This window comes from Pelecanus crispus, chromosome Z (assembly GCF_030463565.1).
Source record: "Pelecanus crispus isolate bPelCri1 chromosome Z, bPelCri1.pri, whole genome shotgun sequence".
In the NCBI taxonomy this organism is placed as follows: Eukaryota; Metazoa; Chordata; class Aves; order Pelecaniformes; family Pelecanidae; genus Pelecanus; species Pelecanus crispus.
Genome location: NC_134676.1, coordinates 73,349,816 through 73,377,108, shown reverse-complemented (window position 1 = coordinate 73,377,108; position 27,293 = coordinate 73,349,816). Strand labels below are relative to the sequence as shown.

Genomic DNA, 27,293 nt, shown 5'->3' with positions numbered 1-27,293 from the left:
AAATAATTTGGAGCAGTTCAGCTACCATTTTTGAGTGAAGATCTGCATCACTTCAACAAGAAGGAATTAAAATCATAGACCTTAATTCTGATGCCTCGTATGTCAAGGACTGGAAGAACCTGGGTTATCACTTGTGTAAGACAGTCCAGTGCCAGTTTCAGCAGCTAGATTTTCACTACTCATTCAGTTGCGCCGACACAGCAAATTTGATCAGGATGCTGATCCAGGCTGGGGGGAGCAAATGGACAGGATTCCCTGCTCAAATGAGCTTCCTGATGTGGTTCTCTACATACCTGTATAGACACTAGCTGCACAACAGTGGTACAGGAGGGAGGAGACAAGGAGGCAGACTAAGAACAAGTAACCTAACCAAAATACATTCATAGCTCCTCACCAGTATTCATATTCAGTTTAAATGTCTTTCCCAGTACTCTATTTCTGCCTGTCTTTACAGGAAGGTTTCAACACGTTTAGACTAAACAAGCGTTTCTAGTTATGTCTCATGGTCTTTGTTCCTCTGTGACCTTAGAAGTCTTTGTCTGCATTTGCTACACTCCCAACAGATCTCTCTTCGATGCAGTCATGCAGAACTGCACACAGTATTCCAGGGAAGTAAAGCTCAGGTTTTGTAAGTAAAGATTGACTGGAGTCTGAAAATGGAAGATGGGATGCAAGATCATAGATTCGCCAATTCACAGTGTAAGATATTAATCTAGAACAACTTTGCAGAACCATTAGATACAAAAGACAAAAATTGTTTTGAGTCTGACAGTAATCAAGAAAGATCCTGTGAAAAAAGATGACATTTTCCCATGTGCTTAAGAAAGTGATGATGCACTGAATGAATGTGCTTTTTTTTTTTTTTTAACAGAGATGATTACTTGCACTCTACAATTTAATAATCATGCAGTATTTACTTTGATGTTTTTGGGGTCTTTCCTTGTCTGACTACAGAGTCAGTTTATGTGGCTAAACCTTTTTACAAGCTTCAGATTTTTCTTCACCTTTTATGTGTTCTGTTTACATATTTTAATATTAAGGCCAAGAAAGACCCGTGAAACATGAGACTTGGCAAAAAAAATTCCAGTATTTTAACATATAAATTTGGCCATAAATAAGGTGAACAAACATTTTTTTTCTCTCCATATATTGCAGATTGACTTAACAATAAACATGAAGGTTTATATTACTGGGACTAAATTGCATAATCAGTTTTTAATTTGGTGTCTATGCTCCTAAAGTTATGCTGTTCTTCTTTATGTTTCTGATCAATTAACCACCTCATCTCCTTTCCTGACTAAAGGGCCTATTTCACAATTAATCTTCAATTATCTTCTGTGAAAAGGGCATGTTTACCAGCGTCAGTGATCTCATAAAGCTAAATCAGTGCTTATAATCTTAAGGTGGGCATGTAAAATACCATACAACTTACTATGCATTCATGTGCACACAGCCTTTTTTCAGTTGCCGTTTTCTGGAAAACCCTTGACATGATTTAACCACAGATGAAAATGAAGTAACTTTAGTTAAGACAAGCACTTTTGTAGACTAGTATTTAAAAAATAGTAGGAATGACCAAGCAGCCATTTACGATCTTTATAATTCTGACCGCTTAAGGAATCAGATGGTGAAGAGATGCTCTGTCCCATTAGAGGGTTCCTCCATGGTGGCTGCTGTTTGTGAAACCGTGCTCCTCCAAATACAGGCAATGCTGCAGGAGAACGCTATCCAGCTGCCTCGCCTGGTGAGATTCACAATGCAGTGCCATACTGCTCGTGTTTAATGTGGTATTTCAACCATATCCAGTTAGAACAGCAGCATCTTAAGTCATCTACAGAGATGAATTGATTCCCCATGCACTACCTTTGTATCTGCTTAGAAGCAACTTGAAGTCAGTGATCAAAACTTCCATTCACTGCGATTAATAATTACAATAATTTTAAACAGCAAAGAACATATTTTATAACATAGCTTAAAAAAAAGTTACGCAAGGCACTAAGTCTCTTAGGCAAAATATTTTTCTGAGAGCCAATACTGTAATGAAAAGAGTGTTACAAACAGAACTAATTCGTTTCTGAGGAAATGCCTGTGATTTGTCTCTCAAAAGTGGCATCTTGAAGTCTAATTATTATTCTCTATGAAATCACCATAAAAATAACATCAAAGCCTCTGAACAGAAATGATACTTTTGGTTCTCTGGGGAGTCACGCCTTTTTATTTACCTAATACAAACACAATCAACCCTCCTCCTCAAAAAACCACTGTGCTTCATATATAAGGACAGCCAAAATCCATTAGAAAATATTTCTGTTGCAGTCCAGAATATAATCAGGATCTTCTTCCTCATGCTGACCAACACCTAGCATATAAGATTTTTTCCCAATAAATTGGTTGATCAAAAATCAGCAAAATTATTTTAAGGTTTCATAAATAATTCATGACTGCATTTTAGGTACAAATTGCCTCCTCCTCCAAGTGAAATATTAAATTTATTTTTCAAGGAAAAATCAAAGAGGTATTTAAAAGTGAACAAAAACTTAGCTGTATAATGAATATTTTAAATACAATGGATTTTTTTAACAGTGCAGTGATACAAATCAATGCAGGAACCCACATAATTTAGCTGACCTGTTTTTAACCTAAGCAGCAATAGTACAATATCTTAATAATGAATCGGCACTTATGTAATCAATCACATGCAGTCCCTCTTATGATATATGTATATTTTATTTTATTTTTGTAAACAATTTAATTTTCTTGGAATCCTTCTCCTCTTTTAATTTCAAATTTAATTGGGCTGTAATTACAAATCTTCTCTGTCATATGCAGAGTAAACCTGTTTCATCTTTGTCACACTACATATTGAAGTTAGCATACGCAACTTCTTGATACAGACCTTGAAATAATAACCTAGTTCAACACACTAGAAAATGAACTTTTAAAGGTGACCTGGAAAACCAATAGGAAAATGAAGCTCAGTTCAGAAACAAATGCCATACACCTCCAGACAGCAGGCAAGTAGAAGAGAACGACGTTCTAGTTTATTACGTCTAGCAGTATTTCCTTGCTGCCAAACAACTGAAAATGTATCATTCTGCAACATCACTGAATGGACTTTGTACATTTGACTGTATCAGTTCTTCTGGTGGCGTAAGAAACATATTTCTAACTAAACCTGACTGACATTCAGCTTTCCTAAGACACCCTAAGTTATGCCTTACCAAGGCATGGCTTCTGCATGAAGTATACCCTGTTGCTGTTCAGTGGCTGGCAAAAATACACGGGAGCCACACAGGAGTATGCAGTCAGCAAGGAATCAACCTCTGCGGGTGATAAAACCACAGGTGTTGGGAGTGCCAGTAAAAAAGGAAAGATACAGGTCTAGAGACATTTGTCCTATCCATCAACTATTACCATATTGTTCATTTTTATTCAGTATTAAGGACTGATTTTTGTTTATTCATATTGCTTGGGATTTTGCAAGCCTCATTATGCTATGGCAGACTGTAGAACTGGCAAATGAACTTTGATGTGAAAGAAGAGAGGCAAACAATAAGAAACAAGTTTTCGTATTGGTCCAGATACACAGGTGTTCTGGTTTCATCTGGGATAGAGTTAATTTTCTTCCTATGTAGCTGGCATAGTGCTGTGTTTTGGATTTAGTAGGAGAATCATGTTTTAATTGTTGCTGAGTACTGCTTACGCTAGTCAAGGACTTTTCAGCTTCCCGTGCTCTGCCAGGTGCACAAGAAACTGGGAGGGGGCACAGCCAGAATAGTTGATCCAAACTGACCAAAGGGCTATTCCATACCATATGACGTCATGCTCAGTATAGAAACTGGGGGGGTGGGTTGGCTGGTGGGAGCGATCACTGCTCGGAAATGTGCTGGGTATCAGTCGGTGGGTGGTGAGCAATTGCATTGTGCATCACTTGCTTTGTATATTGTTATTATTATTATTATTATCATTATTGCATTGTTATTATTATCATTACTATTTTACTTTATTTCAATTATTAAACTGTTCTTATCTCAACCCAGGAGTGTTTCTCACTCTTACTCCTCCGATTCTCTCCCCCATCCCATTGGGGCAGGGGGAGTGAGCGAGCGGCTGCGTGGTGCTTAGCTGCTGGCTGGGGCTAAACCACGACAACAGGGTTGCACAGCAGGACTAGGAAGCAAATGCCCTTGCAGGTGAGCTTTTTTGTTTCCACAGCAGGCAAAGTGAGGTATTCAGTGCCTTAATGATCTAAATATAGCAGCAGTAAAACTTATTTTTACAGTCTAACATAGTTCCACTAGCCTGACTTTACAAAGAACAAGACAGCACATCTAGGTTTTGCCAACTGTTTTTCACTCATTACCTGCTTTTGTTTCTCTGTACTCAAATAAATCACAGGTTCACCAAACAGCCAAATGAAATTAACAGAAGACAACACACACATATTCTGAGACAGTTAAGTTGCCTTTTGAATTGGATATATATATTCTGACTTACATCCTCCATTTGCTAAAAAATAGTAGAAAAATGTTGTTGCTGCGGATAACTGATTACAGTCAGGTGGAATTTACTCAGGTCATTGCCACCATTTAGTGAACGCACACTCTAATTTTCTCATCTGTATTTAATGAAGGTTTTAGTTTATAATCAAATTTACACTGCACTATTCTGCTACCATTTTACTGACAATACTGTTGATTCTAGAGGAGTTCAATACCTTTGAAATGGATAAAAGTAGAATTATGATTTAAAATCTTATATAATAGATATAAATAAATAAAATGCCTTTTCTATAAAAGAATTATAGTGAAATTAGGTGGATTTCCCTATTTACAAGGGACATGAAATGATTACGTCAGTTTAATGTTAAAAACTCAAGGTCTTGCAAATAGTCTGATTACCTGCATTGCCCTAAATATTATGCCATATATTCAACAAAAAAGCTTCAGTCAAGAAAAAACTCTGTTTTCTTTATTTCAGTTACAACACAGAAGATAAAGAGCAGAGGAGAGTGACAAAATTAATGACCAACTGTATAAAAACTCTGGTATTTGTCACTTTCAGGCACTTTCGTAACTCTGAAAACAACATGGTTCAACGTTTATTTGCAAGGAAAAAATCCCTCTCTTTAGGAATTCAACCTTCTAAAAATTAAGTATGCTTTTACGTGAATCATCATTCATTTTAAGTAGAACAGCTGCATTACGATGAGCTAGGCCCCAAGGAGAAATAAGCAATCTTAAATCCTATCACAGAATGCTAAAGGCAGTCACATAACAAAAGACCTCTTCAAAATGGTATTTTTAATGAAGTACATATAAATCAAGTTTCTCAAGTAGTTTAACAAGTTGCCAATAAATAAAATAGCTGGTAATTTCTAACCATGGGGTTATAAAGAACTTGACTCTCCTAACCTTTCTAGAAGGCACCAGGTTCCTAGCATAGCTCTACACATTGTGTGACTCCTTGAGGAGATAACCCAGCACAAAGAGACCTGATCTCAGTGAAGCATCAAACCACTCTGTGCATGTCATGGAAGCATCACGCTAAAGGCAATGAAATCAATTATCAATGGCTTAAGCCACAGGTCAGGACACACAACAGGTTTTGAATGAGGAATGTTATACCCAATCCAAATATTCTTCAGCACTGAAGAGAACAGACATCACATCCTTTAAAACAAATACTGAAAATTAAATCAAAACAATCTCAGGACTGTTTTTTTACATCACCAGCTTTCATCAGAGCCTTAATAGCTCTGGCCCTCATCTCGAGCTCCAGAAGCTCCAGCTGCTGTGCTGAAGGCTGAACATCTTCTGACGGAGGAACATGTAAGGTTGCTGCTTTAGGCTCCTTTGGGCTGGACTCTGCCAACCCCAGTATCTCATTCACGCTTTTCTCAATGTCCTTCTGAAGGTCATCTATCTGACCAGCTCCGCTTCTGACAGTGTTTTCTTGCACATCTGGGCTATCTTCTTCATTGCATGGGCCTTCTATGTCACTATCATATGCATCTGCATTTATGCTGAGGACATCACTATCTTCTCCCTTGCCTGCAACACAAATGTAACAATCATATAGTTGCCTAACAGAACCATTTTTCTTTCAACTTACAAAATAGCTTCTGCTTAAAGTGTTTCTCTGCAGATTATGAGAGTGGCAAAAAGATCTATGAATTTAAGACAACTAATTCCTCTCCTTTTCCTCCTCCAACTTTTAAGGCTGATCTAATTTAGACAAGTGTTAATGCATTTTTATGCCAATTTAGAAGAACATGCAGTATAGCAAAGCAGCAGTACCAGGAAAATCCTGTGAAGTTACATGATCTATTTTCCTAATTAAAATGTCATAAGGTTTTATATCACAAGGAAGCCTCTGCAATGCAAAATTGATTATTGTTTATTATCTTTAAAATAAATTTAGTTTTCAAAATGCAATTTTAAAAATGACACTTTAAAACTATTTTATGTATTTTAAAAGGAGTGGGCCACTATAGTCAGGCACAGTACTAAAATTAATGGAAACTTAACTTATAGTGCAGCTATGCATAATCTATCACAAGTATTTCAGATGTATTTAACTCAGTAAAAACATGGGGAAAGTTATGGCATTGGCTTTTAATGCTGGCTAAAAGTTGGAGGTTATTTAAAAAAAAATTAGAAGAGGCAGTGCAATAAAATAAAAGCAAAACTCTTAACAGAATCTGAGTAACTGTTCTCACAATTTGGCTACAGAGAGACTACTACTTTTGACACATCGGCCTCAGAAATGGTTAGTCCTTCCCCAACCTTTGTATCTAAGGAAACCTACAGTAGGATTGGTTCCTGATTAAAATGAACAAGTTATAGTCAGATGATGTTAAAGTTACTGATTCTAAAGGCTTTTTAATTGCTTTTGGTAGTACCACTTTTTGGTAGTATCCAAAGCTATGGCTGTGTTCCCTGTTAATTAATAATGAGAGTTTAGAGCTAAAAATTTGTGGGTTTGAAATACATATAATTTCTTACCATGACGATTCAAAGAAAGTTTACATTCCTATGTAAGCTACTTTAGTCTACAATGATCCTCTATATATCAAAAATATTTGTTATTTAATACATATACAGACTGTATTGCACACCTGGTTTTTTTTTTTTAATTTCCTTTAATTCTTCTTTAAAAATATGGGAGAGCATGAAGACAAGGGAGCCAAACTCTTCTCAGTACTGCACACTGACAGGACTAGTGGCAATGGGTAAAAATTAAAACACACGAAATTCCACCTGAACACATGTAAAAAATTTTTTACTGTGAGGGTGGTCAAACACTGCAGCAGGTTCCCCAAGAGGTTTCGGAGTCTCCATCCTTGCACATATTCAAAACTCCACAGCACATGGTCCTGAGCAACCTGCTGTAGCTGCCCTCCTTGAGCAGGGGTTGGGTTCGATGATCTCAAAACAGTTCTTCTAACCTAAACAATTCTGTTACTCTCTGGTTCTTAAAATTAGTATGTTCGTATCTGGCTTTAAAAGGTTCTCTTTCACCAAACTGTTTAATTTTTTTTAATTGCTAGTTTCATCCGTCCATACCTTTGGTTCCTGAACCTCACATCTACAGGGCTAGAAGTACTGATTTGCAAGGATTGCTCATCAACAACAAAACAACCAATACACTGCAAACCCAAGCAAGTACTTCCTCTGTGAATTGCTCTTTTTTAATATCAGGAAATCTGACATTCAAACTATTAAACAAACAAAACTGGTAATCCAGTCTAACACAGCAGGGACCTACGATTTTAATACCTTTAATTCTCTTCCCATCACTGGCTTTTTTGCTCAAGATGCTCACATTTAATGTTTTACTGTTGGAAAACTTCTGGCAATATTTTTTTAATAATTCATCTCAATAAGAATGTTCCTTTGATGTGGGTTTCAGATCCAATACAAACAATTCTCTCCCCTTTAAAAAAAGAGTAAAGCATCTTTCAAATGACATTTTTAGAAGTGCCTGTGTTACGCTATTAATGTTTCAGTGTCTTATTATACAGGAAATATTTAAAAATGCGACAAAAAAGACTGTGAGACTTTTCTTGAAAACACAAGTGTGAAGTGTAAAAAACCGCCCCATCCACATAGTGTTTCTATTTTCTTCCTGAGTTTTTGTGCAAACTTCTCACACTAGGTGGAAGTCCTGTACAAAGATTAGCAGTAGAGTACGGATTAGAAAAATTAAATTGTTCCTTGTTCAAAATCAGTTTAATCATAGAATGCTTTGGGTTGGAAGGGACCTTTAGAGGTCACCTAGCCCAAACCCCCTGCACTGAGCAGGGACAGCTTTAACTAGATCAGGTTGCTCAGAGCCCCGTCCAACCTGACCTTGAATGTTGCCAGGGATGGGGCCTCCACTACCTCTCTGGGAAACCAGTTCCAGTGCCTCACAACCCTCATTGTAAAAAATTTCTTCCTTATATCCAGTCTAAATCTATTCTTCTTTAGTTTAAAGGCATTATTGCTTGTCCTGTCACAACAGGCCTTGCTAAAAAGATTGTCCCCATCCTTCCTATAGGCCCCCTTTAAGTACTGAAAGGCCACAATAAGGTCTCCTCGCAGCCTTCTCTTCTCCAGGCTGAACAACCCCAACTCCCTCAGCCTGGCCTCACAGGAGAGGTGCTCCAGCCCTCGGATCATTTCTGTGGACCTCCTCTGGACCCGCTCCAACAGCTCCATGTCCTTCTTGTGCTGAGGGCCCCAGAGCTGGATGCAGTACTCCAGGTGGGGTCTCACCAGGGCAGAGCAGAGCGGCAGAATCCCCTCCCTCGACCTGCTGGCCACGCTTCTTTGGATGCAGCCGAGGATACGGTTGGCTTTCTGGGCTGCAAGCGCACATTGTTGGCTCGTGTTCAGCTTTTCATCCACCAGTACCCCCAAGTCCTTCTCCGCAGGGCTGCTCTCAATTCCTTCATCCCTCAGCCTGTATTGATATTGGGGGTTGCCCTGTCCCAGGTGCAGGACCTTGCACTTGGCCTGGTTGAACCTCATGAGGTTCACACAGGCCCACCTCTCCAGCTTGTCCAGGTCCTTTTGGATGACATCTTGTCCTTCTGGCGTGTCAACCGCACCACTCAGCTTGGTGTCATCTGCAAACTTGCTGAGGGTGCACTCGATCCCACTGTCTATGTCATTGATGAAGTTGTTAAACAGCACTGGTCCCAGTACGGACCCCTGAGGGACTCCACTTGTCACCGCAGTGACAACCAACCAACCTTAAAAGAGACCACTTTTACTTTTAAAGGAAAAACAAATAAGGCTTTAGAAAAATATAACTCTTTTAAAAACATTTTAAAGTGTCTTTTTGGTACATGCATGCATTTGGTTTTAATTCATGAGCAGTGCAGAAAAACCTTAGGAAAGACCTATTTTTCTTGGGGTTCACAACATTCGCTATCCTGAGGGTATGAAAAAAAATCAATACTGACTACTAAGAAAGCTTGAAATGCACTTTTTCTGCTTAAAAAACAAAGGGAAGGGGGGAAGAAGGGGGGGAAGGGAGGGAGGAAGGGGGGAAGAAAGGAAGGCAGTAAGGGGAAAAGAAAGGAAGGGGCAAGGGAGGGGAGGGGAGGGGAGGGGAGGGGAGGGGAGGGGAGGGGAGGGGAGGGGAGGGGAGGGGAGGGGAGGGGAGGGGAGGGGAGGGGAGGGGAGGGGAGAGGAAAGTTTTTTATCTGGTCAAAAAAAAATCACAAATTTGTTTTATAAACAATAGTAACATTTTAAAACATAACTCCAAGGGTTTTATTGCTTCAGGATTAAAGATTTTTTTCCTATATACACTTAAAAAAAGATATTCAGATATTCACTCCTGATCACAGGCTATTATTTGTCACAGCATTTAAGTCCTGATTTAGGGATACTGCATGTTACCCTGACTAAGAATGCACTCCTGATTTAGGATTTTACATAGTTACCAATCCAGTACCTCGTAACACTGGTTTACTGGATTGCAAAAACTGGCCATCATACTGGTAAATACAGCATATATGGGAACATATAGAGATAGCATATGTGGCACCTCCAGTGTTCTAATCAAAGCTGACAAGAAAGCAAATTCAACTCCGGAAAATGTAAGATAAGCCATATAGATGAAGTTTACTTTTGATCTTTGTTTTTTGTAAGATAAATCGCAATTTTCAAGCAATAAAAACAGAAAGCCTGAAACATAAATGATTCTGAAGCTATAAAAAATCCTCCTCACAGCAGTGTGTATAAAAAGTACTCATAAGAGATGAACATACCAGGGCCTTCTTCAATCCTAAGTATTTTTGCCCTGTTCCTACTGTGACAGTAACTTCAAGATTAGTATTTGTTTCAGATGCAGTTTTACCTATTTCCCATACTATGAAATCAGCTTCAAACTATCTTTTCAACTTTACCTTGCAAGACACAAAATATGTGAAAGATCAGAAGAAATGGGAATCAACAGGATCAAGAAATGGAAATTCTTCTGTCTTGCTGCATGGCATCAGTCAGTATTTACCTAACACGCTGCTCAACCAAGCAGCATTTCCATGGATCAAAAAACCAGGTGCATCAATGGATTGTAGTTCAAAACCTGAAAGTTAACTTCTGAGCCTGCTCGTCCTAATTCACTGCCAAAGAGAAACTGACTTTGTCCTGGCTCTGGCTGGGACGGAGTTAATTTTCTTTATAGCAGCCTGCATGGTACTGTGTTTTGGATTTGTTTCTGAAACAGTGCTGAAAACACATCAGTGTTTTGGCTAGTGCTGAATGGTGCTTGCACAGCCTCAGGGCTTTCTCTGTTTCTCACTCTGACTGCACAGCAAGTAGGCTGAGGGCGGGCAAGAGGTTGGGAGGGATACACAGTCAGGACAGCTGAGCCCAGCTGACCGAAGGGATACTCTGTGACACTGTACTCAGCCATAAAAGCTCAAAGAAAGAAGGAGGAAAGAGGGATGTTCATGGTTATGGCATTTGTCTTCCCAAGTAACTTCTATGCATGCTGAGGCCCTGCTTTCCAGGAAGTGGCTAAAACACTGGCTACCAATGGGAAGCAGTGAACAAATCCCTTATTTTGCTTTGTTTCAGCACACAGCTTTTGCTTCACTTACTAAACTGTCTTTATCTTGACCCTTAAGTTTTTCTCGCTTTTGCTGGTCTGATTGTCTGCCACACCCCACTGGGGAAGGAGTAATTGAGTGGCTGGTGGGTGCCCACTGCTGGCTGGGATCAACCCACCACAGGACTCCTTTTGGTGTTGGTCACATATTAAGCAGAAACAAAATATTAACAGTCATTCATGCCTGTCCCAGAATTAATATGGACCAGGAATCTCGGCAAAGCCGCCTCAGATTCCACTCAGAATTTGGAGCCTCCAAAACTGTATAATACAGTGTTCATACAAGCTCACTGGCCTGTAGATTTTTACTTGGCTAATGGGCTTTATTTCCCTCTTTTGCAGTTGTCATTTTACTCAGTAATAAAGAGCATGGTTGGCATTTCTCATTATTTTTTTAATTTTGATAACTTTTACTTTTTCCTTCAGCTACAGTTGCAAAATTCATTTTAGCACACTTAATTCCATTTTTTAATTTTATTTTACCCACTTTTGCTTACCCCCTCATTCTCTCTTTTGTCCCATAGCATCACAGGCTGCAGCTCAGCAGAATGATTAGAGTTATATTTTTGAATTTATATTGATATTCTCAAAAGCTCTTTAAAGCCACCAGCTTGAGTGGAGCCACTGTTATAGCCCAAAGCCATCATGATACTCTAGTTGATTAAGTCATAAAAAACAATGAAGCAATCACCTGCAACAGTCATCAATTCCCTTTGATAATACAAAAGTGGAAGAAATCTGCAGGAAATCTGTCAGTTCCAAGGTCACTCCATATAGTACAACAAGCAACATTTAAAGCATTCCTCACACAGCCATAGCAACCTGCTCCTGAAAGTTTTGATGCTTTTATTATGACTCTTTACTTCTCCATTGAATTCCCCTCACTAATTACTTCAGAAAAAAACATGCTTCACAAGGTTATTCCAAGAGATGTCTTTTGGACAACATTCTGAATTGTGAAATAGGAGTTGCAGGAGGCAAGTAATGTTAGATCTTCACAGAAGAGAAATACTGCTTATAAGACTTTGCAACGTTCTTTGATTGGAAAAGCTATTTCTGATGTTACTGCATACAGCTAGTCCAAATGAAAATAAACAGACTGAGACAGAAACACCTACAATTCTAGTGCTTCATGTACAAAATAATACTGGCAGTTGTTATATGGTGCTGATTTAATGATTGGAATAAAACAAATACTGCTGCAGGTTAAGAAAACTGTTTCCTTACACAACAGGTACTCAAATGCGTACCACTAACTTACCTGCGTTTGCATTTCTATTCTGCCAATCACTGTAGCACCTGAATGCCTCACCCACTGCCTTTTTGCATTTAAAAAGGGAAAATATACAAGACAAAACATTCATCCTCAGAGATTCAAAGATTTGGGTGTGTACTTCCACTGGCACTGACTTCAAGTAAAATACGACGGTTACCAGGAGTGGTGGGTTGTTAAGCACCATTCCATTGGACCTCAGCTTTGCACAATCAAACAAAGCAAGGTATCACATATCAAGACTGAACAAAATGATTAAATTACAAGCAGTCCTTTGGCAAACAATTATTATAATGGATTTCTATGAATGTCAAAACACAGTACTGTAGACTATTATGATCATTTGAACAGAAAGTAAAACTGAATCTCGAAGAATTCAGCAAATAGTAATAGCAGTATGAGCAATCACCTATATACCAAGAGATTGAAATGACTGAAGTTCCTCTTCAGCTGAAAAGCTAGATATGAAGAGCCAGATGAGCCTTGCAAGAGCTTCAGTCATGTTCCAGAAGCTAAACTAGCAAACTTTGAAAAGTTGTAATTTGCTTCTAGCCACAAAAAACTCTCCAATCTCACAGAATTAAGAAGCCAAAGTTCCTACAATGTCTTCTTCAATGTTCCACTCTCTTTTTCTGAAATTGGGCCCAAGGGAGAGGCTGTAACCCTACACCAGCTGATTTCTAAGAGAATGATTCTCTGTGATTGCAGCTACCGTTCAAAAGAGAGCTATCAGTTAACTGGAATTAGTCACTGCCCAACATCAAGAAAACAAAATTTCATCTTTCTCCACTACATACCTTGTTTTGATTCCTGACCTTCCAGCTTGTTGTCTTCTCTCAGAGAAGAAGTAGAGTCTATACTGTTGTCCTGTCTGGAAACAAATAAGAAGACATTCTAATCTATATCTTTTACAATTAAGAGAACTTTACTAAGAAAATTTTACTATAACTAAAGAAATTATGTGGTGGTAGGCCAATAGGCCAGCTACAGTATAAATAAAGGCAAAAGGAACACAGAAAGTGCTAATCTAAGCACTTGAGAATTAGCTTTTTTTTGCTTTGCCTAGTGATACACAAGGATAAAGCAAGTATTTCCACTACACCCTAGCTTTTCAGAATAACAATCATCACTGGTAGCCTCTCCCTAATATTATAAGCTTTTCTCTAAAACTCAGAATAAATTGTCACAAAGTTAGATGATTTGGAAAAACTATAGTTCCAGTTGCGTTCAAATACTATTAACTGTTTTCTTTTGAAATTAGGAAGCTATTTTCATGAAGTTAACATCACCCCACCACCATCCACCTCTCCTACATCACAATCTCACAGTTTCACAAAGGGCCACTTTTTAAAATGAAATGCAACTCAACTGTTAAATTGTATTCAGTATCTGCATTTCTCAATTTCTTCTATTTAAAGATTTCTACACTTGATCTGTAAGGTTTCAACTACTTTATACAAGGGATAAGGAAGAGATACTTTTGTGAAATGTTCAGGTCCTTCAGACATTTTGCACATACTAGTTATACAAACTGTGAAAATACTGTGAAATATACAGGAAGAAGGAAGGCAGAAGGACCCAGAATCACAGGAAGACCTCAACTGCCATGTTTAGTGAGCATTTTGACAGTAGAATTGCCAATTTCCTACCCTGAATGTTGTGGCATTGGTTTCATACATATTAATATGGAATCAATGGAACTATCCTTGTTTCTCAGTAATGGCCTGAAGGCTTTTCCTAAAATTGAATACAGATCTACTTTCCCCATGCTCTCAAAGACTTATTTTATTTCAGGTGTCCAATGGCTACGTTGGAAGGAGAACACCATAATACTTCTAGCCATCTTGGTCTGAGAGACGGAGATATTTTGATTGCTATTTCCTTTTCTGTGGTAGCAAAGGTTACAAATCAATAGCCTCTTCTGTTTCTCCCACTTTTTGTACCTACTGCAACATAAATGTGTACGGTAGCATGTAATAATTGATTAAGGAGAATGTGTAGCTGTTTTCATATACACAGCACCTGAAAAAAAGGTTTTTAAATGTTGTGCACCTTAAATAAGGAAACACCAAGAGAAATGTACTGTTCAATGCCATTATAACAAACTAGGAGTAGCCTATTCACTGAGATGCATTTTTCTCAGAACTCAGTGGTATGTATCCTTTCAGTTTGCTTTCCTACTTGGTCAACTCAGGAAGTATTCTCCCAGCCTTTTCATTTTTGTTGGACTTTCCACTCCCAGGCAGGGCTGAAAGAGAAGGAATGGATACAAACTAGATGCTCAAATAGCTATGCCGAGCAGGAAGTTCTGTATATATGGCTAACCCCTTCAGAAAATCATTTAAACTTTCCCTCTTCACAAACAAACAGAGTTTGCTCATTTATTTTCTATTCCAGTCATCAGTCTTGTAGTACAAAGGCCAGAGGTGTTGCAAGATGGATTACAGCCCTCACCTGTTAGATGTAAAATAAGCCCAGGAATTCAACAAATAAAATTAGGTCTGCTGTATGTGATGGTTTAGACATGTTAACCAGAGTCTCAATCTTCCTGCTGTCATAGGGGAAAAGGAGCACCAGACAACATGACATTACCATGTTCAATTTAAGTGGGTCGAGCAGAGGGTAGGCTGTGAGGAAGAGTTCTGCACTCATACACAGTCATGGTCAAAACCAGGACACATACCCATAAGGTCAGAGTTAGCTGAGACCCACCCCAATTACCACTCCAGTAAGCCTGCACAACCTAGCCCAGGGGGAACACCCTCTCAGCATTCTCAGTGCCAGGCTCCAGGCCACAGCTTAGGACCAAAGCCTAACTGGTCCTCTGCTTTGAGACACCGCCAGACTTCTGGATAGCAACATTTCCCCATCCACCTCCATTACTGGGTGGGGTTAGGTCAGATGCCAGCACAGACCACCAGCTAAATCTGTCCATGGTGCTGCCACAGCACACCTTCCCAGAAATTTTGGCGTTTGCTCTCCTGTCACTTGCCAAGGTTTATCACACTCAGTTCTCCATTGTACTGTACTGTCCATTTGGATATGTGTTTAATGGTGAGTCACCATAAGCACAAAGGCCCAGTGAGGAACAGAGGAAAACTGCAAGCAGAAGAACCCTAGTAACTTCATCAGTCCAGCAGGATCACCCTGCCTGAGTTGCTCCTGGGGTTGTGAAAGGAGAGCAACCAGCCCATTTGCTGGGAATTAAACCTAGTAAGAGCAGTCAGCTAGAGAAATCACCTTACAGGCTGAACAGCGTTACTGTCTATAGGAGCAAGGGGGCCTGTAGAGGATGCTGGGGAAGAGCATTTCAGGATTGCATGCAACATACTGATGGACGTTTTTAAAGAGGAGTGTAGGAAACTGTTAAGGCAGCATGGGGTGCTCAGAGGAAAAAACAAAGGCAGGAGAAGGAAAAGACCGAGGCAGACTGAGAAAGAACAAGCATGGGGGAAGAAAAGAGAAAAAAAGAAGATAAAGGGCCAGCAGAGCATAAGCAGGTTGCTAGTCAGTACACTCGTCTGGCCGAGCCCTGGACCTGATCACCACAGTCTGTCCTGCCTTCTTATCGAATTCTATTGCTATACTATTTTCCCAAATGGGAGGATGCTATTCTCTGTAAATATGCACACACACATGTGTGTGTCTCTCTAAGTGCCAGCAACTGCAAATGGAACCATAGGTCATAAGAGTCCTGCAGGATTGTGTTGCCAGAAACTAGATAGAATAAAAAATGTACACGCTTCCTTGGAAAACTTCAATGTCATGCATAAGTGTGTATGCGGATGTTTGTAATTCATCAGCAAACCTCGGGCTAGTCTAGCCAGCAAGTAGGATGAGAGGTCTGGGAGTCAGGTACCATGCAGACTGTAAGATCAGAGGCCACATTCCTGAAAGAGACCAGGGTCTGCAAGAAAGCAAATCCGAGGGACCATAGCTCTGCTAGATTCCCAAGAGAACAGTCTGAGTGTCAGCTAGTGGGGACAATCATAGGTCTGCACCAGCTATCAGAGATGCCTGTGTGTGCACAGAGGTCTGAATGGCAACTGGAGTGGGGATGCACACCTTGCGGGCTTGTATGTCCAGGTGCCAGCAACTGGGGAAAGCAGTGGATCTGGGACTAGTTACTGCTCAACAGATCTGGAAGGAACTACTTTTTATTTTTACTTCACTTTGGTTTTTTTTTTTAAAGCAACTCATAACTATTTGTTATACTTAGTCACTCAAATCTTGACCAAAATAAGGTTGTGATGTACCCTGCTCATCACTAAAAGCATTTAAACCTGCTTACGCTGTCTCTACCCCATCCTTCCTCCCTCCCTCGATTTTGAACTGAGTAGTCATCTCTGCACTGGACAGCAGTATGTCACTTGGAAAAGTCTGATCTTGCACAAATAGTATCCAGTCAAGAAACTTCGTAAGTCTGGTATCATACTGGGCTCCGATGCCAAATTTCACTGTCACCCCTTTGACAGAAAATTCAAGTGACCTCTACAGTTCAAACACTGGCTGTGAAATTACCTAAATGCATTTTAACAGCTACGTAAAAAGAAATTATCAATTGAAAAAAATCACACACAAAAACTCATTGTAAAGTTTCCTTCTGTTGCCTTGACACTATCACCGATTACAGCAAAACACCATTCCTTTAAAGACTACCTACTGTCAGCAAAAGAATTTTTAGAACCCAAAAGTATTTTTACAGCATGTTTTACTCTTTCAGAATTGATTGGATTGGACTGTATGGCTCGTGAACCTGTGCTACTTCATTTAACAGGTGGGCATTTTGCACCATCTTGTGGCCAAGCAGAAGCATTTCAGTTCACAGTTCAGTTTTGCTCTCAACTTACTAACCTTGTTTAATTGTTTGTAAGAAATATTTTTTTCCTGATTATCTATACTGCGGTATAGATTAAGAAAGGGTAGCACAACCTCATTTCTCCAAACAACAGGAGCAGAAGATATGCTAATCTAAAATTAAGGTACAGTATACAAAATTAATACCCTCTTCTTCCGTGCCATACTAATAAATGACCACAGTACTTTGGAGCTCCCTCTTTTTATCAGTCTTTAAAGAGACTTCTCGCTCAGGTTGACAGTTAAGTTCAAAGTCACTCTTCCAAGACTGAAACTCAGCAATTTTTTTTTTTAATGGAACAACATTTGCACAGTATGTTCTCTTCAGCAGAAAGGAGCTAACTATTGCCGTTTGTAGGTGACAAATGCTCTAAATTTAAATTAGCCTATGCTAGCTTTTCATGTTGGCATGCTCCATGGTAGTGCAATGCTTACCTGGGCTCACCCACATGGATTCTGTACAGAACCTATTACTTTCAGGATAGCTGTCAGAAATTTGGGGTTGAGGGCGATTTGGTACCACAACTCCAGCAGACTATGCAGACTGCAGTAAGACAGCAGCACAGGTTAGGGAAAAGGGGTACTGGTCAGAGGAGTGGACAGCTAAGGATTAAGACTGCACTGCACTTAAGTCTTAAGACTGTCCACTGCAGTGGACAGCTAAGGATTAAGACAGTACTGCAGTACCGGTGGCTGGGATTCCAAGCATCAGCAGTAACTGGGGTTGGAGACCAGCAGGAGAAGTTTTGTGACAGAAAAAAAGTATCTTAATGCTGGACTAGAAGACAGTCTGATAACATGAGATACAATCATGCTGATACTTTCCTTACAGGGCTTTTAATTGTCCATAAGGAACATTCACCTGAATCCTGGAGTGAGGCTTGAGATCAGTACCTCTGCTACTCTGACATAAAGATGATGTACCTTCCTAAATTAAAATTTGCCTTTGCAGTTCCAAGTCTGAAAAAATATTTCTGCAAGTCCCAAGTCCTCATAAGCTTCCTGCAAATTTTTGTTCCACGGATAGTTTTCCGTGACAAATGAGAACTAAAATAATTAACAGCAAGCAATTTAAAAAAAAAAATTTCATATGAAGTAGTGCTGCTCAGAAAAGGTATCCCAAATGACAGATGCTAATCAAGTAGTTTAATGCGCTATGAAAGGTCCATCAGTCCGATTACAGGTGAAGTTCGAGGACACCAGGAGAACAGAAGACAGCGAATAGACGCAAAGTGCTAATGTTTGTGTTCAATGACTCATGCAGCCTATTCTTTCAGTGATTCCAAATGATGAAGATAACAAAATTGTCCCAGACAGGTAAATATCAGATGGCAATTGCATGCTTGTGAACAGCCCAGTACCCAGGAGCAAAACATGTTAAAACAAGGCAAGCTTTTAAACTGCTAACCTTTCTAAAACAAGCGAAAACTGCACTCATGACTGCAAAGTAGTAAAAAGCCTGTAAATTCTTGAGAGAATATTAAACTGCAAATTTTCACACAGTGAAAAACATAAGCAGATTAGATTTTTCAAAGCAAAAGATCATTTACTCACGTTATACACATGAACATATGATCGCTAAAATGATATTAGCATGCTTGTTCTTTTAATACATGTTTTATTACTACAGCAAATAATTTACTTTCAGTCCTTCTGTTGGAGGGTATTTAAAATGCCAATGCAGGGAACAGGAAAGAAAGAGCTCAAGAACATGCTAATACCTTTTGAATGAAATGGGAAGAATGCCTACTCAGTTTTGCAGGACTGTAAGTGGCTAACTCCTTTCACTTAAATATCTGTCATTTAGTTGGAAGCTTGGTATACAGCAGTTCTCTTGGTTTAATGGTATTCCATTGCAGACAGTAACACAGAAGCAGTAACAAAAATCTGAGAACTGCATAGTTAAAAATCTACACAAATCTCACAAGTAATGAAGCGTTATTTACTGAAACAGCAGTTTCCAGTTACTGGCAAACATAGACCCTGCTTCTTTGGTTCTTTCGCATGCTTATTCCAGGATTTCTAGTGTTTAACTCAGAAGAAGCTGGTGACAAAGTAACAGAGCAAGTGTTTCACATACTAATGGCAGCATCTGAAGCTTCTACAGAGCTGAAATTTAGGAAAAGCCTCAGGACTTCTGATTCTGGTGACAGAATGAGGATATGTACATCAGAAAAAGGAAGGGTCAATTTAAAATTACAGATGCGGTATTATCCAAAAGCTTCAGATAAAGATGTGAATTTTGCAATCTTCCCTGTACCTGGAGAAACTTCTCTAAATCCCTGCTACTTTTAGAAAGTACAGACAGGAAGCAGGTCTTTAGAGACAGATAAGTATTTGCGTATTTTGGGGAGAAAAAAAAGACACAGTACAAACGATAGCCTTCTAAGAAAGCCTGTACATTGATACACGTTTCATTTCTTCAGATGTATTGATTTCAGGTCTCTGGATTTCTATTGATATATGGATATTGCTGAAGGTATATGCTTGCAGGATTTTTTGTTTTTTAAAGAGCAAGGATGAAAGAAACCCAATGTTTCCAGTTAACAAATTTTTGACTAGAGTAAACCTTGCTATTCACATTTTCCCTTCCCATAGTTATTTTCACAGACATGTAAACAAGACAAGTCAGACTTAAAACAAAAAAGCTTTAATGTCACATCATTAATAGAATGCAGAAAAAGGTAGTCATTTACAAGAAAACCATGAGTAATGAAGACAAACTATTAAGAACCAACAGTGAAAATATAAACAAAGAAACTGTCTTTTTCATTCTGAAAAGTCTTTTCTCTTCCCAGGGCAAACAAATTCATCCGCTTAAACTCAGATGATAATTAAAAACATACTAATGATTACAAACAACCAACGTTTAGCTCAGCAATGCAGTTTTCAGCATTTCTTCACTGTTGTGTCTTTAGCCTCCCCGCCTACTGACTGACTTGTTGCTGTTCTGGCTAAAACACAATCTTCTGAATTTTTGCCAACTTGCATTTGTACTTGTTTACACACAGGTTGCAAAAAAGTTAACCAGAATGTCCAAAGATTAGACCTATTTAGTAAAAAGGGCTTGTGACATTTCATAGTTGTAAAAGCATAATATTGTTCTACTTACTGAGCACTGGGATAAATGATTAATATAAAACCTTAATTTCCCTGGTTTCACCTATTTCTTCCTATCCCTTTATTTCTCTACCATCCAAACAGTCGTCTTCCCTTTTTATTTTTTGTTAAAGCCAGCACACAGCTGAGCCAAGGTTCTGAGATAGCACGCTTGTGTATAGCAATGTATTTTTTAACCCACTGCATTAAAAGGAGAAGAAAAGCCACAATTCCTACACCAACATATCTTGCCTGGCCAGTTTGGAGGGGTCTGAAATAAACTATCAGGATGGAGACAGAGATACAAAAAACAGGGGCACCTCAACCATTCTGTTCAAAGGAAGCAATCTGCTCTATAACTTTGATCAACATCTTAGTTTCTTTTACTTTTTTTTTTTTTTAAAAAGCACAATTTCATCTTGATTTTGCTGTCAGTTACTGCTCACATCTTTCTTACCAGTGATGTAAGGTGACCTAGCTTTGTCAGTTTTTGGCAACTGCAGCAATGGCTAAAGAACTTGGTCAGTTTTAATTCTGCTGTACTTCAACACAGCTATGAGAAAAGGTAGACAACACCAACTCACTTTGGTTTACTCACTGCTTATGCCTGTAATACCATCTGTACAGTGGAAAAAACAGTAGACTTCCAAACCACAATTTAGATCCTAGAGATGTTGTTTTCCTGAAACTTTCCTACTTGCCATGGGCAAATGGGTTAAGTGTCTTCAGATACCCACTAGTTAAAAAAATGGTAAATCCTGCTTGCTTTCCGTATTGTGTTGTTTTATTCATTACTTGACAATAATAATTTCCCCTTTTTAGGTTTTTACCAGCTCAAATCATTACTTTATTTGCATATAAGCAAGACTTTCTCAATCTTTGGTAGCTGAGGGTCATAAATAGATGTCTCAACAGCAGCTTTGAAACACCCTGCAGCCATGGAACTACATTCCTGAAATCTAGCAGCGCTAATCCTGCCATACCTCTTTAAGATGAAGAACATTTCATGTAATTTGCAATAGTAAAGAGCTTGTGAATCAGGCCTTAAAAAAAAAAATCATATAATTTATCCAGACATCAAAATTTTGTGGCATTGTTCCTCGTTTCCTTAGCCAACAAGTTTGCCTTCTCATTCTATTTACAAGTTCACTGGCAAAACATCAATCACTTAACAGAGACCCCTTCACATAAAGAGACCTGATATTTAGTGTCTTTTGTAGTTTTTTTTATTTTGCTTTTTTAAACAGCCAGCAGAGGGCAATGTCCAAAACAAGAAAATTAGTCCACATAAACGGGTGTCCTGACACCATTCATAGATCATGTAGATAACAAATAGCAGAGGGGCATAGAGTCACAAATCAGCTCCAGATGGAACCCCAGATGGAGTAGTGCCAGACAGTATTAGGAACGTATCACATGAGAAAAACTGAAACATCACTTAACTTAGTATCACTCCATTTTCTAGTATATTTGTATGATGTATGATGAGATGTGATCAAAGAAAACTACTTCGTTCAATAACTTCGTATGTTGTTCTGAATCAAAAATAGGATCAGAACCCAGATCTCTGTTAAATCAAAAATACTGACCAGAATGTGAAATTTGGATTACTATCACTACCTTTCCCATCCATTTGTCCCTATTTAGTAAGTCTAGATGAACTAACCAAACCAGCAACTAAGAGGTACTTTAATCTGCCCAACACTGCTGAATTGTATTGTCCCAGAGGTTTAAGTCTGATCATTTCTCATGAAAAATCCCTGTGTTGTTCAGTATGCTTAAATTAAGGTTTTAAGTGTTTTATCTTTTACTCACTGACTGACTGATTCACCTCCAGTCTTGTCTCCTCCATCTGCCTCCTCGTCAGTATCAGAATCAGCTCCAATCTTCCCTAGATATACACAGTTTCAAATATGAAAATTTAGGCAGGTAATGTAATTAATGCTATATAGTTAGGCTTACTCTTAATGATTAACTCTATTGCAATAATAAGCAGAGGAGTTTTTCTTCCCACTTAAAGCAGATGTTCTAAAATTAGACTTACTCAAACCCAAACCCCTTATTTCAGTTACACTGTACTATGAAAAAAACCAATAGCTATTGCTAGTACAGTATTATAGGCACTAAAAATAAAGCACAGGAGACAGAATTAATAGAAGGTACTCCACAGCATTCAAGATTCAAATAATTCCATGTAATGGAGAAGACAACAGTATGTTTACAAACAAATTCTACAGCCCTTAAATATCAAATGGAAGTTCAATAGGATACTGAAAAACTGGAATGTCATATCCTTAATCAAAGTACATGAACTGTGTGTCTCAGCAGAGCAAAGGGATCCACCAAGAATCCTTTAACTACAGTGCATACTGTCGTGCAATTGCTAATACAATTGAACTGGTATTGCAGCATGTGAAATTTCCGCTGCAGAGAACCAAGAGGCAACTTAACATCAGTTTACCTAAAATAATGGATTTCAAACAATACTTCTACACTCGTCGCTTTGTTTTTTCCATCAAGTCAAAAGCTTTGTTCTTGGTTTGGGTACTAAGGAAAAGAAGCTTATACTACTGTTTTCTGAACATATCCCTAATAGCTTCTAAACCAATAGACGATTTCATCCAAGCTTAAAAGATCAAAACCAGCATATATATACACACATGCTGTATTTACTATTAGCATGTGTATATATGTCATACTAATATATATGTATACTAATATATATACACGCTAATACATACTTATTAGAGAGAGTATTTGTATATATATGTATATAGAGCTAGAAATTGAGTGAAAATCCAGTTGAGAGGCAGACTATTCTCTGGTGTACAGCCATGCCTAGAAGTTTCATTCATACCTTCAAGTATCTTCAAGAGTTTTTTTTCAGATAACAGCTCCAACTGCTCCAAGCAAAGCCTTTTGATTTCATCCATTGAACAGTTCTAAGAAGACAGATAAGACAGACCACGTGCTACTAAAAATTTCCGAGGACAGAGTAATTATGTATGGTAAGTAGTACTCCAGCTGTACTGAATGAAGAGCTAACTCAGGTTGCAAGTCCCTCACCTATTCTGACCTGCATTGATACAACTATTGGAGAACACCAGGTAGGTGTTTCAGTTTTCAAAAGTACCAGAAATAGTGTTTGTGTGTGTTTTTCTGAAAAATTGAGCAATACAAACTGTTACTTGACCTATGGCTTGGTGTTTTCACTGCAGCTGCAACACTGAGCAGCAGAAATACTGGGCTGAATGTGTGAAGCATGGAATAGCAAACAACTGTAGCCCTGAAGACTCCTAATACTCCAACACTCGGGAGCAGGTGGATTACATAATTAAGCCTCCAAAGACCAGAGCTAACTGTTGAATCCAAGTTCATGAACTGATGCAAACACTGCTATTGACAACACACCAACAGTTGTATATCATAAGAAAGAAAACATAATAAATATGTAAATTGAGATCCATTTCTCATGCTTGATACTATCACACTCTGCCAGATTTTATGGGTATTCCAGTTACCTTTATATCTTTCATTCTACTTGATGCCCTCTTGTGAAATAAAGTGATAATTTCACACTTTCAAATAAGCTATGATACCACGTACAAGCACCAAAATTAGAAAGTGCTAAGCGTATTGTAACATTCATGACCCTGCTGTACATTTGGTTCTACACCACCAGGCAACTTCCTTTCAAAATCAGTAATGCCTTTGCCTCCAGCTGCACCAGACCTCTTCTCTCAGAGATGAGAAATGGATGAGACTGCATGCAATTCACCATGTGCTTAAAATGAAGAAGTCCTGCCCCACTTATATGAATAATATGACTCGTAAGTATAAAGACAAAAATTTTAAAACTATTAACAAACATCACACAAATGGCATTTCACCTGCAGCCTCTTCTTTTGTACAGGCTTCTAGCCTAATTTATTATTACCAAGTCCTGCAATTCACAAGACTCAAAAAGCATATGTTCTAAGCCAGTAAAACTCTAGCAATACTATCACTGAAGTCCACAGCAGTTAAAGCTTCTGAAGCTGTTTATCAAGAAGGGGTTTTATTGCCTTATCTCAGACATTAATACCATACAAAGAAATTCAGCTGACACAAACAGAAGTCAAACTTTTATTAACAAATCAGCATATTTATTAGTGAACACCACTACTGAATTTACTCCATGCAATTATGAATTCTTTTTGCATTTAACTAACCAGTACAGACAGACAGTATAAAAACATGCAGCCTGCAGTTCAGCAATGGCTGAGCAGTAGAAAAAGGAGTAACCTGGAATAACTGTATCAAATCTTAAAAAACTCTCACTTTCGAACACTTGATATCATCTTTATTTAAGAAATATACAGGCAGTTTTTAAGCTGGAAGTCCACTAGAATTGAGAGATAAACGTGCTTTGTTACACAAACATTCAAGCTTGTAAAAATTATATAAGTGTATTTCAGTACCTTTAAAATATCAGGCAGCATCTTCTGTAGTTTTTTCTCCCCTATGATACAGAAACACTGTTGAAGCATTTCTTTTTTGTCCGCAATGTAGAAACTGACTGGTTTGAGTGACACGCTGAGATCTAATCCTCCTTCTTCTATATCACTGGGTTGCTCAGCTTCTTCCACTTTTTCTCCAGATGGTACATTGCACTTTTCTTCCTAAAATCAAGGACAGCAAGTACAATTTTCACATTTCCTAGTGAACGAGAGAAAAAGGAAACTTACAGCTTCATTTGTGTTCGCAATAGTCTTCCCTTCATAATTGCAAGGTACCTCTTAAGGTGGACTTCAGAGATTCCAAATAGCGTTTTCATTTGCAAGGTAACTGCATTACAGAAGTGACACTTTTGGTTACTGGAACCATTGTTATGCTAGGGGAAATTTTAAAAGCTTCAAGAGGCAAAAAGTACTTTTAAATATCAACCAGAAATATCATCTGCAAATACCTAGTTGCTCCTTATGCATGAAAGTATGCTTTAAGACAGAAGAAATCCATCTCTCTGATTCCTGTGCAATGAAACCAGTAAGCTCATAATTTACAGCTACTCTGCTAGGAAGGAAATTGGGATTCAATTCCCTGCACGGCACAGTCTTCTGAGAACAGCAGCAGCCTTCGGATCAGAAAATCTATCTTCCACACATCAGTGGAAAGCCTCTACAGTTAAAAAAACCTGCTAGAAATACATGATTTTGACAGCCCCACGATTCACTCAGGAGCGCGTCACGCGAATCTTTGTACTGGTGCACCAACACCTCCCCGAACAGGCTCACAACCCTGCCAGCCGGAGCACCACGGCTGGGGTCACCTCTGAGCTTGCGCCCCTCGCCCCCGACGCCTGGGAAAAGGCAGGCCCGGGAGCACCGCGGCGCTGCCAGCCCCGAAGGCGCAGCTCCCCGCCCCGTCCCTCCGACTGCCCTCCTGCACGCAGCTGCGCGCTGACACCTTCCGACCGGCCGCAACCGGGCCTGCGCCGGTGCCCCGGGGCCGGAGAGCAGCCGGCCGCAGCCGCCCGGACAAGAAGAGGCCGCAGCCGCCTGCCCCCGGCCCTCGCCGCGGCCGCCTCACGGCACTGACAACGGCCAGGCCTCGCAGCGGCCGCCCGCCCGCCCGCCCCTCCTTCCCGCGCTACCTCCAGGGCACCGTGGCTGGACTCGGTGCTGCGCCGCTTCCTCTCGCTGCCCCCCGGCCCCGAGGCTCCCTCCGGGCAGCAGGAACGCGAGCGGCGCCGCTTCTTCTCCCTCGAAGACTTCCTGCCCGGCATCCCCGGCCGGGGCCGCCGCTGCCCGCCGCGCTCGCCCCCGCGCCCAGAGCGAGGCGCGCTTCCGGCAGCGCGCTGATAGGCCGGCTCGCCGGGCGTCCGCGCCCGTTCCGGCGGGGGGCGGGAGGTTTGCCCGGCGGCAGCGCCCCGCCCCCGCCCCGCAGCTGGGCTTCCCGCCTGCCTCTGGGGGGGGGGTGGGCCTTCCGCAGTTCTGTTGCCTGTTTTTTTTCGGGTAGCGAGGTGGGAATAAAGCTGGAGCACCTCTCCTATGAGGCCAGGCTGAGGGAGTTGGGGTTGTTCAGCCTGGAGAAGAGAAGGCTGCGAGGAGACCTTATTGTGGCCTTCCAGTACGTAAAGGGGGCCTACAGGAAAGATGGGGAGAATCTTTTTAGCAAGGCCTGTTGTGACAGGACAAGGAATAATGCCTTTAAACTAAAGAAGAATAGATTTAGACTGGATATAAGGGAGAAAGTTTTTACAGTGAGGGTGGTGAAGCACTGGAACAGGTTGCCCAGAGAGGCAGTGGAGGCCCCATCCCTGGCAACATTCAAGGTCAGGTTGGATGGGGCTCTGAGCAACATGATGTAGTTAAAGCTGTCCCTGCTCACTGCAGGGGGTTTGGACTAGATAACCTCTAAAGGTCCCTTCCAACCCAAAGCATTCTATGATTCTATGATTCTATGAAAACTGTTTCCAAACATAGGCAAGCCACCCATTTGTACACATACCACCAATCCTCCGTAATTAGTGTATTTAATCCTGACCGTTTTTCCCTGCCATTCAACCTGCTTGCCAACAATGTGAGGATCTTCATTCTCTTCCTATGGCAGGTCTTTGGAACCGCAGATACTGTCTGAAGCCTTTTGGAAACCCAAGTAGGTGACACCCAAGCAAACGACATTATCCAGGTAACGTTGTTCTTATGCTCAGCAACACCCACAAAACATCTGAATAGAATTGTAAGATGTTCTGCCTGGGGGAAAGAAAAAATCTTTAATGATTAAATTTGCCTAGTCTGGTTCTAGTCTTCGCTATAGTCCATATAGTCTGCCCAGCAGAGAGACATCCGACTTGATTCTCTCTGGTTCCAGAGAGTCGCCTCTCAGACTTGCTTGAAAATCATTAGAGCTGCCATTCTGAGCGCTTTTTTATGAAGCTTTCAGCAACAGGTTACACATCACAGTAATCAACTTA

General features: G+C 39.9%; 1 protein-coding gene across 1 annotated transcript; it reads right to left on the bottom strand.

Moving 5' to 3' along the window:
• Window positions 1–4,911: 4,911 nt before the first annotated feature.
• CAAP1 (caspase activity and apoptosis inhibitor 1) lies at window positions 4,912–26,102 on the bottom strand. The gene is made up of 6 exons (XM_075726464.1): window positions 25,971–26,102; window positions 24,799–24,999; window positions 23,196–23,280; window positions 22,154–22,229; window positions 13,180–13,253; window positions 4,912–6,053 (listed from the first exon to the last, which is right to left on the bottom strand). The coding sequence occupies exons 1-6, from the start codon at window positions 26,100–26,102 to the stop codon at window positions 5,710–5,712; spliced, it is 912 nt and encodes a 303-aa protein (XP_075582579.1). The 3' UTR covers window positions 4,912–5,709.
• Window positions 26,103–27,293: the final 1,191 nt, after the last annotated feature.